At 42.9% G+C, this 19,329-nt stretch overlaps 1 protein-coding gene across 3 annotated transcripts in view; it reads right to left on the bottom strand.

Annotated features, from left to right (window-relative positions):
• Positions 1-3,206: 3,206 nt before the first annotated feature.
• Positions 3,207-19,329, bottom strand: part of ARHGEF19 (Rho guanine nucleotide exchange factor 19) — a 138,864-nt gene continuing 122,741 nt past the window's right edge. For all 3 annotated transcript variants that reach the window (XM_075329299.1, XM_075329300.1, XM_075329298.1), the window contains 8 exons: positions 18,606-18,735; positions 18,435-18,509; positions 16,733-16,822; positions 16,154-16,317; positions 14,061-14,219; positions 13,880-13,959; positions 13,661-13,765; positions 3,207-3,846 (listed from right to left, as the gene is read on the bottom strand). In XM_075329299.1, coding sequence (XP_075185414.1) covers positions 3,689-3,846; positions 13,661-13,765; positions 13,880-13,959; positions 14,061-14,219; positions 16,154-16,317; positions 16,733-16,822; positions 18,435-18,509; positions 18,606-18,735 — 961 coding nt within the window. In that variant the 3' untranslated portion in view covers positions 3,207-3,688. The remainder of the gene's footprint in view (positions 3,847-13,660; positions 13,766-13,879; positions 13,960-14,060; positions 14,220-16,153; positions 16,318-16,732; positions 16,823-18,434; positions 18,510-18,605; positions 18,736-19,329) is intronic.

The raw sequence follows: 19,329 nt of genomic DNA on the forward strand, positions 1-19,329 counted from the left end.
ACATTATATTGTCTGTCAGGAGAGGCCCATACATTGTATTGTCTGTCAGGCGAGGCCCATACATTGTATTGTCTGTTAGGCGAGGCCCAGACATTATATTGTCTGTTAGGAGAGGCCCATACATTGTATTGTCTCTCAGGTGAGGCCCAGACATTATATTGTCTATCAGGAGAGGCCCATACATTGTATTGTCTGTCAGGCAAGGCCCATACATTGTATTGTCTGTTAGGCGAGGCCCAGACATTATATTGTCTGTTAGGAGAGGCCCATACATTGTATTGTCTCTCAGGTGAGGCCCAGACATTATATTGTCTATCAGGAGAGGCCCATACATTGTATTGTCTGTCAGGCAAGGCCCATACATTGTATTGTCTGTCAGGCGAGGCCCATACATTGTATTGTCTGTCAGGTGAGGCCCATACATTGTATTGTCTGTCAGGTGAGGCCCATACATTGTATTGTCTGTCAGGTGAGGCCCATACATTGTATTGTCTGTCAGGTGAGGCCCATACATTGATCATGAAACATGGAGGTGTGGAGATCACTATTCACTTTAATTAGTACATGTGTGAACATGGCTCCAGTACGTGAGACAGGGAGGTGTGAAGGAGGCCTGATTGAGGATCAGTAATGTAATGTATGTACACAGTGACTGCACCAGCAGAATAGTGAGTGCAGCTCTGGAGTATAATACAGGAGGTAACTGAGGATCAGTAATGTAATGTATGTACACAGTGACTGCACCAGCAGAATAGTGAGTGCAGCTCTGGAGTATAATACAGGGGGTAACTCAGGATCAGTAATGTAATGTATGTACACAGTGACTGCACCAGCAGAATAGTGAGTGCAGCTCTGGAGTATAATACAGGAGGTAACTCAGGATCAGTAATGTATGTACAGTGACTGCACCAGCAGAATAGTGAGTGCAGCTCTGGAGTATAATATAGGAGGTCACTCCAGATCAGTAATGTATATACACAGTGACTGCACCAGCAGAATAGTGAGTGCAGCTCTGGAGTATAATATAGGAGGTCACTCAGGATCATTAATGTATGTACACAGTGACTGTACCAGCAGAATAGTGAGTGCAGCTCTGGAGTATAATACAGGAGGTAACTCAGGATCAGTAATGTATGTACACAGTGACTGCACCAGCAGAATACTGAGTGCAGCTCTGGAGTATAATACAGGAGGTAACTCCGGATCAGCAATGTAATGTATGTGCACAGTGACTGCACCAGCAGAATAGTGAGTGCAGCTCTGGAGTATAATACAGGAGGTAACTCAGGATCAGTAATGTATGTACACAGTGACTGCACCAGCAGAATAGTGAGTGCAGCTCTGGAATATAATATAGGAGGTCACTCTGGATCATTAATGTATGTACACAGTGACTGCACCACCAGAATAGTGAGTGCAGCTCTGGAGTATAATATAGGTCACTCTGGATCAGTAATGTATGTACACAGTGACTGCACCAGCAGAATAGTGAGTGCAGCTCTGGAGTATAATATAGGAGGTCACTCTGGATCAGTAATGTATGTACACAGTGACTGCACCAGCAGAATAGTGAGTGCAGCTCTGGAGTATAATATAGGAGGTCACTGTGGATCAGTAATGTATGTACACAGTGACTGCACCAGCAGAATAGTGAGTGCAGCTCTGGAGTATAATATAGGAGGTCACTCTGGATCAGTAATGTATGTACACAGTGACTGTACCAGCAGAATAGGGAGTGCAGCTCTGGGGTATAATACAGGAGGTAACTCAGGATCAGTAATGTAATGTATGTACACAGTGACTGCACCAGCAGAATAGTGAGTGCAGCTCTGGAGTATAATATAGGAGGTCACTCTGGATCAGTAATGTATGTACACAGTGACTGCACCAGCAGAATAGTGAGTGCAGCTCTGGAGTATAATACAGGAGATAACTCAGGATCAGTAATGTATGTACACAGTGACTGCACCAGCAGAATAGTGAGTGCAGCTCTGGAGTATAATACAGGAGGTAACGCAGGATCAGTAATGTATGTACACAGTGACTGCACCAGCAGAATAGTGAGTGCAGCTCTGGAGTATAATACAGGAGGTAACTCAGGATCAGTAATGTAATGTATGTACACAATGACTGCACCAGCAGAATAGTGAGTGCAGCTCTGGAGTATAATACAGGAGGTAACGCAGGATCAGTAATGTAATGTATGTACACAGTGACTGCACCAGCAGAATAGTGAGTGCAGCTCTGGAGTATAATACAGGAGGTAACTCAGGATCAGTAATGTAATGTATGTACACAATGACTGCACCAGCAGAATAGTGACTGCAGCTCTGGAGTATAATACAGGAGGTAACTCAGGATCAGTAATGTAATGTATGTACACAGTGACTGCACCAGCAGAATAGTGAGTGCAGCTCTGGAGTATAATACAGGAGGTAACTCAGGATCAGTAATGTAATGTATGTACACAGTGACTGCACCAGCAGAATAGTGAGTGCAGCTCTGGAGTATAATACAGGAGGTAACTCAGGATCAGTAATGTAATGTATGTACACAGTGACTGCACCAGCAGAATAGTGAGTGCAGCTCTGGAGTATAATACAGGAGGTAACTCAGGATCAGTAATGTAATGTATGTACACAGTGACTGCACCAGCAGAATAGTGAGTGCAGCTCTGGAGTATAATACAGGAGGTAACTCAGGATCAGTAATGTAATGTATGTACACAGTGACTGCACCAGCAGAATAGTGAGTGCAGCTCTGGAGTATAATACAGGAGGTAACGCAGGATCAGTAATGTATGTATACAGTGACTGCGCCAGCAGAATAGTGAGTGCAGCTCTGGAGGATAATGCAGGCGGTGACTCCGGATCAGTCGTGTGTTGCAGGGGAGGCTGGAGGTGCCGGGGTTTCTGCAGGAGGCTCAGTCTTCAGATGGGGGGAGAATGTTGTGTTCTTTGCTCAGTGGCGCCTCCATCTGGTGACGTCGGTGTTTCGGTTACCCCGGATTTTTTATCTCTGGTCTTCTGTTCTTTCAGAGACTATACCTGTTATTTTTCTACATTGGTCTTTGGGCCGATCTCGCCATTTCTCTTGTGTTATCTGCCGTGGCCCCTGTGACGTGGCCCCTGTGACGTGGCAATGGAGGCCGCGCAGGAAGGTAATAATCCACGGAGCGCGCATTAATACAAGAGAATCCTGAGGAATAACAGACACTGACTGTAAGAGCTTTATTTACACTGTGAGGCTATGTACAGAGCGCGGTGGCCTGTGCCACGTCCTGTGTTGCGGTGGGGAGACTCGTGGCCACACTCCGCTGGGTTACACTTTGTGGTTTTTCTCGGGACGGTCACCCCACCCAACATGGAAGCGAATGGCCAAAATATTTTATGGTACTGGCAAAGTCTTGGCACTTGTGTCACTATCGTGCTGCAGATCCTGACGTGGAAGGTCGTCCTCCAATCACACAACGTGGCGGCTCCTGGAGGATCCGGTGAAGAGCAGCAGTCCTGTGCGACCGGGCCAAGAGCCATCTCCATATCCCAAAAAGATATGAGGGCGTCACACAGACGGGGGAGCAGAAAACGGGGAACAGCTACAGGAAGACTGATGAAATGTACAGGACACTGAAATGTTCTGTGTGTGGACCACAACCCCAAAGGGTCCGAGTCAGTGAGTGGTCCCAGCGCTACGGGGGCTTCATCTCTAGTTTACTAGTGGCGTGCTTTATTCTCTTGTTCTCCCGAAGGTTGCGCAGCCGAGCGTTCTTACTGGTGATCTCCTCCACATGAGCGGCAGGAACCCAACCACCCTCTCCATCCGAAAGTCGTATACCCTCCATCCACCCTGCCAACAACAAGACACAAAGAATATAATACTGCCCCTATGTACAGGTATATAACTACTATAATACTGCCCCTATGTACAAGAATATAACTACTATAATACTGCCCCCTATGTACAAGAATATAACTACTATAATACTGCCCCTATATACAAGAATATAACTACTTTAATACTGCCCCTATGTACAAGAATATAACTACTATAATACTGCTCCTATGTACAGGTATATAACTACTATAATACTGCCCCTATGTACAAAAATATAACTACTATAATACTGCCCCTATATACAGGAATATAACTACTATAATACTGCCCCTATGTACAAGAATATAACTACTATAATACTGCCCCTATATACAAGAATATAACTACTATAATACTGCCCCCTATGTACAAGAATATAACTACTATAATACTGCCCCTATGTACAAGAATATAGCTACTATAATACTGCCCCTATGTACAAGAATATAAGTACTATAATACTGCCCCCTATGTACAAGAATATAACTACTATAATACTGCCCCTATGTACAAGAATATACCTACTATAATACTGCCCCTATGTACAGGTATATAACTACTATAATACTGCCCCTATGTACAAGAATATAACTACTATAATACTGCCCCCTATGTACAAGAATATAACTACTATAATACTGCCCCTATATACAAGAATATAACTGCTATAATACTGCCCCCTATATACAAGAATATAACTACTATAATACTGCCCCTATGTACAAGAATATAGCTACTATAATACTGCCCCTATGTACAAGAATATAACTACTATAATACTGCCCCCTATGTACAAGAATATAACTACTATAATACTGCCCCTATGTACAAGAATATAACTACTATAATACTGCCCCCTATGTACAAGAATATAACTACTATAATACTGCCCCCTATGTACAAGAATATAGCTACTATAATACTGCCCCTATGTACAAGAATATAACTACTATAATACTGCCCCCTATGTACAAGAATATAACTACTATAATACTGCCCCTATGTACAGGTATATAACTACTATAATACTGCCCCTATGTACAAGAATATAACTACTATAATACTGCCCCTATATACAAGAATATAACTACTATAATACTGCCCCTATGTACAAGAATATACCTACTATAATACTGCCCTCTATATACAAGAATATAACTACTATAATACTGCCCCTATATACAAGAATCTAACTACTATAATACTGCCCTTATATACAAGAATATAACTGCTATAATACTGCCCCTATATACAAGAATATAACTGCTATAATACTGCCCCAATATACAAGAATATATATGTACAGGTATATAACTACTATAATACTGCCCCTATATACAAGAATATAACTACTATAATACTGCCCCTATGTACAGGTATATAACTACTATAATACTGCCCGTATATACAAGAATATAACTACTATAATACTGCCCCTATATACAAGAATATAACTACTATAATACTGCCCCTATGTACAAGAATATAACTACTATAATACTTCCCCTATATACAAGAATATAACTACTATAATACTGCCCCTATATACAAGAATATAACTACTATAATACTGCCCCTATATACAAGAATATAACTACTATAATACTGCCCCTATATACAAGAATATAACTACTATAATACTGCCCCTATGTACAAGAATATAACTACTATAATACTGCCCCTATGTACAAGAGTATAATTACTATAATACTGCTCCTATATACAAGAATATAACTACTATAATACTGCCCCTATGTACAAGAATATAATTACTATAATACTGCCCTCTATATACAAGAATATAACTACTATAATACTGCCCCTATATACAAGAATATAACTACTATAATACTGCCCCTATATACAAGAATATAACTACTATAATACTGCCCTCTATATACAAGAATATAACTACTATAATACTGCCCCTATATACAAGAATATAACTACTATAATACTGCCCTCTATATACAAGAATATAACTACTATAATACTGCCCTCTATATACAAGAATATAACTACTATAATACTGCTCCTATGTACAAGAATATAACTGCTATAATACTGCCCTCTATATACAAGAATATAACTACTATAATACTGCCCCTATATACAAGAATATAACTACTATAATACTGCTCCTATGTACAAGAATATAACTGCTATAATACTGCCCTCTATATACAAGAATATAACTACTATAATACTGCTCCCTATATACAAAAATATAACTACTATAATACTGCCCTATGTACAGGTATATAACTACTATAATACTGCCCCTATATACAAGAATATAACTACTATAATACTGCCCCTATATACAAGAATATAACTACTATAATACTGCCCCTATATACAAGAATATAACTACTATAATACTGCCCCTATGTACAAGAATATAACTACTATAATACTGCCTCTATGTACAAGAATATAACTACTATAATACTGCCCCTATATACAAGAATATAAGTGCTATAATACTGCCCCTATATACAAGAATATAACTACTATAATACTGCCCCTATGTAAAGGTATATAACTACTATAATACTGCCCCTATATGCAAGAATATAACTGCTATAATACTGCCCCTATATACAAGAATATAACTGCTATAATACTGCCCCTATATACAAGAATATAACTACTATAATACTGCCCCTATATACAAGAATATAACTACTATAATACTGCCCCTATGTACAGGTATATAACTACTATAATACTGCCCCTATATACAAGAATATAATTACTATAATACTGCCCCTATATACAAGAATATAACTACTATAATACTGCCCCTATGTACAAAAATATAACTACTATAATACTTCCCCTATATACAAGAATATAACTACTATAATACTGCCCCTATATACAAGAATATAACTACTATAATACTGCCCCTATATACAAGAATATAACTACTATAATACTGCCCCTATATACAAGAATATAACTACTATAATACTGCCCCTATGTACAAGAATATAACTACTATAATACTGCCCCTATGTACAAGAGTATAATTACTATAATACTGCTCCTATATACAAGAATATAACTACTATAATACTGCCCCTATGTACAAGAATATAATTACTATAATACTGCCCTCTATATACAAGAATATAACTACTATAATACTGCCCCTATATACAAGAATATAACTACTATAATACTGCCCCTATATACAAGAATATAACTACTATAATACTGCCCTCTATATACAAGAATATAACTACTATAATACTGCCCCTATATACAAGAATATAACTACTATAATACTGCTCCTATGTACAAGAATATAACTGCTATAATACTGCCCTCTATATACAAGAATATAACTACTATAATACTGCCCCTATATACAAGAATATAACTACTATAATACTGCTCCTATGTACAAGAATATAACTGCTATAATACTGCCCTCTATATACAAGAATATAACTACTATAATACTGCCCCTATATACAAGAATATAACTACTATAATACTGCTCCTATATACAAGACTATAACTACTATAATACTGCCCTCTATATACAAGAATATAACTACTATAATACTGCCCCTATATACAAGAATATAACTACTATAATACTGCCCCTATATACAAGAATATAATTACTATAATACTGCCCTCTATATACAAGAATATAACTACTATAATACTGCCCTCTATATACAAGAATATAACTACTATAATACTGCCCCTATATACAAGAATATAACTACTATAATACTGCCCTCTATATACAAGAATATAACTACTATAATACTGCCCCTATATACAAGAATATAACTACTATAATACTGCTCCTATGTACAAGAATATAACTGCTATAATACTGCCCTCTATATACAAGAATATAACTACTATAATACTGCTCCTATATACAAAAATATAACTACTATAATACTGCCCTCTATATACAAGAATATAACTACTATAATACTGCCCCTATATACAAGAATATAACTACTATAATACTGCCCCTATGTACAAGAATATAACTACTATAATACTTCCCCTATATACAAGAATATAACTACTATAATACTGCTCCTATATACAAGAATATAACTGCTATAATACTGCCTCTATATACAAGAATATAACTACTATAATACTGCCCCTATATACAAGAATATAACTACTATAATACTGCCCCTATATACAAGAATATAATTACTATAATACTGCCCTCTATATACAAGAATATAACTACTATAATACTGCCCTCTATATACAAGAATATAACTACTATAATACTGCCCCTATATACAAGAATATAACTACTATAATACTGCCCTCTATATACAAGAATATAACTACTATAATACTGCCCCTATATACAAGAATATAACTACTATAATACTGCTCCTATGTACAAGAATATAACTGCTATAATACTGCCCTCTATATACAAGAATATAACTACTATAATACTGCTCCTATATACAAGAATATAACTACTATAATACTGCCCCTATATACAAGAATATAACTACTATAATACTGCTCCTATATACAAGAATATAACTACTATAATACTGCCCTCTATATACAAGAATATAACTACTATAATACTGCCCCTATATACAAGAATATAACTACTATAATACTGCCTCCTATATACAAGAATATAACTACTATAATACTGCCCCTATATACAAGAATATAACTACTATAATACTGCCCCTATATACAAGAATATAACTACTATAATACTGCCCCTATATACAAGAATATAACTGCTATAATACTGCCCCTATATACAAAAATATAACTACTATAATACTGCCCCTATGTACAGGTATATAACTACTATAATACTGCCCCTATATACAAGAATATAACTACTATAATACTGCCCCTATATACAAGAATATAACTACTATAATACTGCCCCTATGTACAAGAATATAACTACTATAATACTGCCTCTATGTACAAGAATATAACTACTATAATACTGCCCCTATATACAAGAATATAACTGCTATAATACTGCCCCCTATATACAAGAATATAACTGCTATAATACTGCCCCTATATACAAGAATATAACTACTATAATACTGCTCCTATATACAAGAATATAACTACTATAATACTGCCCCTATATACAAGAATATAACTACTATAATACTGCTCCTATATACAAGAATATAACTGCTATAATACTGCCTCTATATACAAGAATATAACTACTATAATACTGCCCCTATATACAAGAATATAACTACTATAATACTGCCCCTATGTACAAGAATATAACTACTATAATACTGCCTCTATGTACAAGAATATAACTACTATAATACTGCCCCTATATACAAGAATATAACTGCTATAATACTGCCCCTATATACAAGAATATAACTACTATAATACTGCTCCTATATACAAGAATATAACTACTATAATACTGCCCCTATATACAAGAATATAACTACTATAATACTGCCCCTATATACAAGAATATAACTACTATAATACTGCTCCTATATACAAGAATATAACTGCTATAATACTGCCTCTATATACAAGAATATAACTACTATAATACTGCCCCTATGTAAAGGTATATAACTACTATAATACTGCCCCTATATGCAAGAATATAACTGCTATAATACTGCCCCTATATACAAGAATATATCTGCTATAATACTGCCCCTATATACAAGAATATAACTACTATAATACTGCCCCTATATACAAGAATATAACTACTATAATACTGCCCCTATGTACAGGTATATAACTACTATAATACTGCCCCTATATGCAAGAATAGAACTACTATAATACTGCCCCTATATACAAGAATAGAACTACTATAATACTGCCCCTATGTACAAGAATATAACTACTATAATACTGCCCCTATGTACAAGAGTATAATTACTATAATACTGCTCCTATATACAAGAATATAACTACTATAATACTGCCCCATATGTACAAGAATATAACTACTATAATACTGCCCCTATATACAAGAATATAACTACTATAATACTGCCCCTATGTACAAGAATATAACTACTATAATACTGCCCCTATGTGCAAGAGTATAATTACTATAATACTGCTCCTATATACAAGAATATAACTACTATAATACTGCCCCTATATACAAGAATATAATTACTATAATACTGCCCCCTATGTATAAGAATATAACTACTATAATACTGCCTCTATGTACAAGAATATAACTACTATAATACTGCTCCTATATACAAGAATATAACTACTATAATACTGCCCTCTATATACAAGAATATAACTACTATAATACTGCCCCTATATACAAGAATATAACTACTATAATACTGCTCCTATGTACAAGAATATAACTGCTATAATACTGCCCTCTATATACAAGAATATAACTACTATAATACTGCCCCTATATACAAGAATATAACTACTATAATACTGCTCCTATATACAAGAATATAACTACTATAATACTGCCCTCTATATACAAGAATATAACTACTATAATACTGCCCCTATATACAAGAATATAACTACTATAATACTGCCCTCTATATACAAGAATATAACTACTATAATACTGCCTCCTATATACAAGAATATAACTACTATAATACTGCCCCTATATACAAGAATATAACTACTATAATACTGCCCCTATATACAAGAATATAACTACTATAATACTGCTCCTATGTACAAGAATATAACAACTATAATACTGCCCCTATGTACAAGAATATAACTACTATAATACTGCCCCCTATGTACAAGAATATAACTACTATAATACTGCCCCTATATACAAGAATATAACTACTATAATACTGCCTCCTATATACAAGAATATAACTACTATAATACTGCCTCCTATATACAAGAATATAACTACTATAATACTGCCCCTATATACAAGAATATAACTACTATAATACTGCCCCTATATACAAGAATATAACTACTATAATACTGCTCCTATGTACAAGAATATAACAACTATAATACTGCCCCTATGTACAAGAATATAACTACTATAATACTGCCCCCTATGTACAAGAATATAACTACTATAATACTGCCCCTATATACAAGAATATAACTACTATAATACTGCTCCTATATACAAGAATATAACTGCTATAATACTGCCCCCTATGTACAAGAATATAACTACTATAATACTGCTCCTATATACAAGAATATAACTGCTATAATACTGCCCCCTATGTACAAGAATATAACTACTATAATACTGCCCCTATGTAAAGGTATATAACTACTATAATACTGCCCCTATATGCAAGAATATAACTGCTATAATACTGCCCCTATATACAAGAATATAACTGCTATAATACTGCCCCTATATACAAGAATATAACTACTATAATACTGCCCCTATATACAAGAATATAACTACTATAATACTGCCCCTATGTACAGGTATATAACTACTATAATACTGCCCCTATATGCAAGAATAGAACTACTATAATACTGCCCCTATATACAAGAATATAACTACTATAATACTGCCCCTATGTACAAGAATATAACTACTATAATACTGCCCCTATGTACAAGAGTATAATTACTATAATACTGCTCCTATATACAAGAATATAACTACTATAATACTGCCCCATATGTACAAGAATATAACTACTATAATACTGCCCCCTATATACAAGAATATAACTACTATAATACTGCCCCTATATACAAGAATATAACTGCTATAATACTGCCCCTATATACAAGAATATAACTACTATAATACTGCCCCTATATACAAGAATATAACTACTATAATACTGCCCCTATGTACAGGTATATAACTACTATAATACTGCCCCTATATGCAAGAATAGAACTACTATAATACTGCCCCTATATACAAGAATATAACTACTATAATACTGCCCCTATGTACAAGAATATAACTACTATAATACTGCCCCTATGTACAAGAGTATAATTACTATAATACTGCTCCTATATACAAGAATATAACTACTATAATACTGCCCCATATGTACAAGAATATAACTACTATAATACTGCCCCCTATATACAAGAATATAACTACTATAATACTGCCCCATATGTACAAGAATATAACTGCTATAATACTGCCCCTATATACAAGAATATAACTACTATAATACTGCCCCTATATACAAGAATATAACTGCTATAATACTGCCCCCTATATACAAAAATATAACTACTATAATACTGCCCCTATATACAAGAATATAACTACTATAATACTGCCCCTATATACAAGAATATAACTACTATAATACTGCCCCTATATACAAGAATATAACTACTATAATACTGCCCCATATGTACAAGAATATAACTACTATAATACTGCCCCTATATACAAGAATATAACTACTATAATACTGCCCCTATATACAAGAATATAACTGCTATAATACTGCCCCTATATACAAGAATATAACTACTATAATACTTCCCCCTATGTACAAGAATATAACTACTATAATACTGCCCCTATGTACAAGAATATAACTACTATAATACTGCCCCCTATATACAGGAATATAACTACTATAATACTGCCCCTATATACAAGAATATAACTACTATAATACTGCCCCCTATATACAAGAATATAACTACTATAATACTGCCCCTATATACAAGAATATAACTACTATAATACTGCCCCCTATGTACAAGAATATAACTACTATAATACTGCCCCTATATACAAGAATATAACTACTATAATACTGCCCCCTATGTACAAGAATATAACTACTATAATACTGCCCCTATATACAAGAATATAACTGCTATAATACTGCCCCTATGTACAAGAATATAACTACTATAATACTGCCCCTATGTACAAGAATATAACTACTATAATACTGCCCCTATATACAAGAATATAACTACTATAATACTGCTCCTATATACAAGAATATAACTACTATAATACTGCCCCTATATACAAGGATATAACTACTATAATACTGCCCCCTATATACAAGAATATAACTACTATAATACTGCCCCTATGTACAAGAATATAACTACTATAATACTGCTCCTATATACAAGAATATAACTACTATAATACTGCCCCTATATACAAGAATATAACTACTATAATACTGCCCCTATATACAAGAATATAACTATTATAATACTGCTCCTATATACAAGAATATAACTACTATAATACTGCCCCTATATACAAGAATATAACTACTATAATACTGCCCCTATATACAAGAATATAACTATTATAATACTGCTCCTATATACAAGAATATAACTACTATAATACTGCCCCTATATACAAGGATATAACTACTATAATACTGCCCCCTATATACAAGAATATAACTACTATAATACTGCCCCTATGTACAAGAATATAACTACTATAATACTGCCCCTATATACAAGAATATAACTACTATAATACTGCCCCTATATACAAGAATATAACTATTATAATACTGCTCCTATATACAAGAATATAACTACTATAATACTGCCCCTATATACAAGAATATAACTACTATAATACTGCCCCCTATATACAAGAATATAACTACTATAATACTGCCCCCTATATACAAGAATATAACTACTATAATACTGCCCCTATATACAAGAATATAACTACTATAATACTGCCCCTATGTACGGGAATGTTACTGAGGACATCATGTGGCACAGATCAGCGGTGGCGCGGTGCACGGCGGTCGCTCACCATCGGTGGTCTTGGCGGTGAGGCGGAGGATGTCGGCTTTCTCCAGGGTCAGCTCGTCGTGCTCCTGTGCGGTGTACCCCTTTATACATTGCACTTGTGGGGGATCTAGAAGGAGAGGAGGTTGATGAGACTGTTGCACGTGTGTTGCGTGGTTCGGGGGCGCAGCACACATTATTGGGGGGGAGGAGGCTCCGTCCTGATTACGCCCGGCGGTCTCACCTTCACTTTCCGCCAGGCTCTCGAGGTCACTGAGGGGGTTTGAAGGACACATGGCTGAGATCCAGCGCTGCTTCTGACTCCTGGAGGGGGAGACCATGAGGCATCATCAGATATAGAGGAAGGACGACACCTGCACCTACTGACCCCCGCCCTGATGTACCGCGGTGCACCCCGCACTCACTCGCTCTGCGCTCGCAGCAGTATCTGGTGTTTTGGTTTCTGCTCGTGGCACAGCTGGACGTGGAACACTTCCCCGGGAACCTCCTGCAACTTCCAGCTCAGATCCGTCACCTTCAGGTCACACACCTGAGCGTGCGCAAAGACGGCGAAACGCCCCAACCTGCGGAGCACAGAGAACACTGACCCACGGGAAGGAAACAATGTATCAAGTGACAAAACAGTGACCCCGGGACGGTCCATGCTGCGCCCCCCCCCGAGGAGGGGACGATACAGGAAGAGGGGGCTGGGAAAGGAGAGGACGGTAGAGGAACAGCTCCACGTCTCGCCATCATCACTTTGCTCCAGGACACAATCGCTGAATTACTACATTATAATATTTTAGGTATTTTTAGCTGTTGCTTAGCAACCGAGGAACGTAGGGGACGGAGGCCGTGCGCAGACGTCACTGGTTACGACTTGTGCTACTTTTAGCTCCTCACCTATTTATAGACTGAGCAAAGGAGCCGGGTGACATGTATAAGACCCCCCACCCCTCCCCCACCGACACGACGGCATCACCCTGGGGCGCCCTCATATGGCGGCTCTCTGGGAATCTCTATACATAAACAGCAGCAATGTTTCCAGCATTACCACCGGCGTGGGAGCCGCGAGGCGCAGCCCTCTGGGGAGCCGCGGGGCGCAGACCTCTGGGGAGCCGCGGGGCGCAGACCTCTGGGGAGCCGCGGGGCGCAGACCTCTGGGGAGCCGCGGGGCGCAGACCTCTGGGGAGCCGCGGGGCGCAGACCTCTGGGGAGCCGCGGGGCGCAGACCTCCGGGGAGCCGCGGGGCGCAGACCTCCGGGGAGCCGCGGGGCGCAGACCTCCGGGGAGCCGCGGGGCGCAGACCTCCGGGGAGCCGCGGGGCGCAGACCTCCGGGGAGCCGCGGGGCGCAGACCTCCGGGGAGCCGCGGGGCGCAGCCCTCCGGGGAGCCGCGGGGCGCAGACCTCCGGGGAGCCGCGGGGCGCAGACCTCCGGGGAGCCGCGGGGCGCAGCCCACAGGGGAGCCGCAGGGCGCAGACCTCCGGGGAGCCGCGGGGCGCAGACCTCCGGGGAGCCGCGGGGCGCAGCCCACAGGGGAGCCGCGGGGCGCAGACCTCCGAGGAGCCGTGGGGCGCAGACCTCCGGGGAGCCGCGGGGCGCAGACCTCCGGGGAGCCGCGGGGCGCAGACCTCCGGGGAGCCGCGGGGCGCAGACCTCCGGGGAGCCGCGGGGCGCAGCCGCTTATGACCTTTGGCAGAATAGGTTTATGGCTCCTAAACCGTCGTCTCCCTCCTCCACTCATCGCCTTTTTTTCTCGTATTGTCGTCCAGCTTGTATCGGCCGCGTCACGTGCCTGTAAGCGAGCGGCGGCCAGCATCTTGTATGAACTAATAGCCTCTTATAAATGGGCCTAAAGATGCCAAACGCGGGTCTGTGTATGCGCCAGTATGGACGACAACATGGTGGTGACTGGTGACACGAGCGCTCACTCATCAGTCTGCTGTGTAATGTGCATGGCCGCCTTCACGTGTAGATCATGCTCCTCTGCCCTAACAGATTTGTAGTCATCTCTCCACTCACTAGCTACCGAGGTCTGTTCAGGGGGGCCGGAGAGAGCCTGCGCGGAGGCAGAGGGGGCCAGAGAGAGCCTGCGCGGAGGCAGGGGGGGCCGGAGAGAGCCTGCGCGGAGGCAGGGGGGGCCGGAGAGAGCCTGCGCGGAGGCAGGGGGGCCGGAGAGAGCCTGCGCAGAGGCAGGGGGGCCGGAGAGAGCCTGCGCAGAGGCAGGGGGGCCGGAGAGAGCCTGCGCAGAGGCAGGGGGGGCTGGAGAGAGCCTGCGCAGAGGCAGGGGGGGCCGGAGAGAGCCTGCGCAGAGGCAGGGGGGCCGGAGAGAGCCTGCGCAGAGGCAGGGGGGCCGGAGAGAGCCTGCGCGGAGGCAGGGGGGGCCGGAGAGAGCCTGCGCGGTGGCAGGGGGGGCCGGACAGCCTGTGGGCGGGGGCTCAGGAGGTGGGATGTCAGAGTTGGGGGCAGTCTTATTTCAGTGGCGCCTGTGTACACCCCGCTGGCGTGGCACTTACTCTTTCTTCCTAGAGAGCAGGAGGCAGTCGTTGAACAGGTGCAGATACACGGGTTTTGGGCAGAGCTTGAACCGTGACCCGGCCGTGTTCGGGATCTGCATGTCCAGTTCTATCAGTTCTCCGTGTTTCACCAACCAGCGAGACTGTGAGATCAGCGGGAAAATCTGCAGAGGCCGAGAAAAAGGGCCCAGCGCCATTAACAAGGAAGGGAGCATATTGTCAGCTTCATCATAGGAGGGGTCTGAGCACACGGTGACAGTGATGGCGGCACCGCCATACGCCCCGGTCCTCGCCGCCACACGCCCCCGTCCTCACCGCCACACGCCCCCGTCCTCACCGCCACACGCCCCCGTCCTCGCCGCCACACGCCCCCGTCCTCGCCGCCACACGCCCCCGTCCTCGCCGCCACACGCCCCCGTCCTCACCGCCACACGCCCCCGTCCTCACCGCCACACGCCCCCGTCCTCACCGCCACACGCCCCCGTCCTCACCGCCACACGCCCCAGTCCTCACCGCCACACGCCCCCGTCCTCACCGCCACACGCCCCCGTCCTCACCGCCACACGTCCCAGTCCTCACCTTACTCTCAAAGTGTATCTTCTTATTGAGATGAATCAGCTCCTCGGTTCTCTTCATGGACTGGACGCTGGAGTTACACTCCTTCACCAGCTGAGGAAGAAGACGAGACAATAAGGATCCTACAAAATACAGTCCTCTCCAGCCGAGCCATCCATCACTGCTGACAACCAGCCTGTATACATGTGTGCAGGTGTCAGCCCCGCCCCCTGGTGACATCACTGATATAATGATATGTTATCAGACATGAGACCACACCCCTTATATACAGCCCCGCCCTCTGGTGATGACATCACAGATATTATAAATTTGTTTAGGGCCCTGACTAGCCAGAATATAAAACAAAAAGGATCTCCCGCTCCAGACCATTGATAGAGGAGGAACATTTCATCACTGGATGTGAGGACACCTGCCTACATATGCAGGTCCTCGCCCTGTGCCCTAGGCCGATGCTTCAGGTCCTCGCCCTGTGCCCTAGGCCGATGCTTCAGGTCCTCGCCCTGTGCCCTCGGCTGATGCTTCAGGTCCTCGCCCCGCGCCCTGGGCCGATGCTTCAGGTCCTCGCCCTGTGCCCTGGGCCGATGCTTCAGGTCCTCGCCCTGTGCCCTAGGCCGATGCTTCAGGTCCTTGCCCTGTGCCCTAGGCCGATGCTTCAGGTCCTCGCCCTGTGCCCTGGGCCGATGCTTCAGGTCCTCGCCCTGTGCCCTGGGCTGATGCTTCAGGTCCTCTCCCTGTGCCCTAGGCCGATGCTTCAGGTCCTCTCCCTGTGCCCTAGGCCGATGCTTCAGGTCCTCTCCCTGTGCCCTAGGCCGATGCTTCAGGTCCTCGCCCTGTGCCCTAGGCTGATGCTTCAGGTCCTCTCCCTGTGCCCTAGGCCGATGCTTCAGGTCCTCTCCCTGTGCCCTGGGCTGATGCTTCAGGTCCTCTCCCTGTGCCCTAGGCCGATGCTTCAGGTCCTCGCCCTGTGCCCTAGGCTGATGCTTCAGGTCCTCTCCCTGTGCCCTAGGCCGATGCTTCAGGTCCTCTCCCTGTGCCCTAGGCCGATGCTTCAGGTCCTCGCCCTGTGCCCTAGGCCGATGCTTCAGGTCCTCGTTCTGTGCCCTGGGCTGATGCTTCAGGTCCTCGTTCTGTGCCCTGGGCCGATGCTTCAGGTCCTCGTTCTGTGCCCTGGGCTGATGCTTCAGGTCCTCGTTCTGTGCCCTGGGCCGATGCTTCAGGTCCTCGTTCTGTGCCCTGGGCCGATGCTTCAGGTCCTATAATTCTATCACACTGATTACATCCATCTGCCGCTCCGTCACACTGAAGTCCAGATGGGCTCCACATGTTCAGCCACATCCAGCCTCCCCCCTCCCCGATATGGTCACACCCGGGTGTCACATCTCAGCCGCCTGTCGCCTCCAGTGTAGTCACCAAGTCTACAACACCGCGCTGGGTACACAGAGGCAGATGTCAGCCGTCTGGACGTTGCATTCTGCCCCCAATGCCCAAAAGCCGGCATCACTGGCAGACACTGATGTCAGAAGGATGGTCCGCGTGGCAGACGCATGCCTGCACCTTGACGCCTGTGCACAGTGAGTGTGCGGATCGTGGTGCTGCAGTTCACCTGGGCGGCAGGTACGCTGCCATCTAACATTCTTTTATATGGCGCCATTTACCCACAATCCCCCAGTGCTCGCCCCTTTCCCAGCCCCCACCCTCGGCTTACCTTTTTGAGCTCGGTGAAGGCTTGGCTCGCTGTCTCTTCATTATGAGACCCGGGGGCCGTGTGCTTCAAGATGTTCTGCAGAAGACACAATGCCGGGGAGGGGAAGGCATATAATAAACCTCCTATATCATGGCGCTATGTCCTACAGTCAGCGGATCCACCACCACCCACCTCCACCAGCATCTTCAGACGCATGATCCTCTGGAAGGGCAGGATGAGGAAGGAGGTCAGGGGCAGACGCTGGCAGACCTGATCTTCCTCCAGCTTGGCCAGGACGCCGCGAAAGCGAGTGTTCTCCTGTCTGTAGGGGGCGAGACATATATATATATATATATATATATATATATATATATATATGTATATATATATATAGAGAGGTACTCACACCACAACATTGAGGTCCACCCCTGAGCGAGCCCACCCCGCACAGTGTCTGTGGCAACTCCTGAGCGAGCCCACCCCGCACAGTGTCTGTGGCAACCCCTGAGCGAGCCCACCCCGCACAGTGTCTGTGGCAACCCCTGAGCGAGCCCACCCCGCACAGTGTCTGTGGCAACCCCTGAGCGAGCCCACCCCGCACAGTGTCTGTGGCAACCCCTGAGCGAGCCCACCCCGCACAGTGTCTGTGGCAACTCCTGAGCGAGCCCACCCCGCACAGTGTCTGTGGCAACTCCTGAGCGAGCCCACCCCGCACAGTGTCTGTGGCAACCCCTGAGCGAGCCCACCCCGCACAGTGTCTGTGGCAACCCCTGAGCAAGCCCACCCCGCACAGTGTCTGTGGCAACTCCTGAGCGAGCCCACCCCGCACAGTGTCTGTGGCAACTCCTGAGCGAGCCCACCCCGCACAGTGTCTGTGGCAACCCCTGAGCGAGCCCACCCCGCACAGTGTCTGTGG

The sequence above is a fragment of the Anomaloglossus baeobatrachus genome, chromosome 11, assembly GCF_048569485.1.
Source record: "Anomaloglossus baeobatrachus isolate aAnoBae1 chromosome 11, aAnoBae1.hap1, whole genome shotgun sequence".
NCBI lineage: Eukaryota > Metazoa > Chordata > Amphibia > Anura > Aromobatidae > Anomaloglossus > Anomaloglossus baeobatrachus.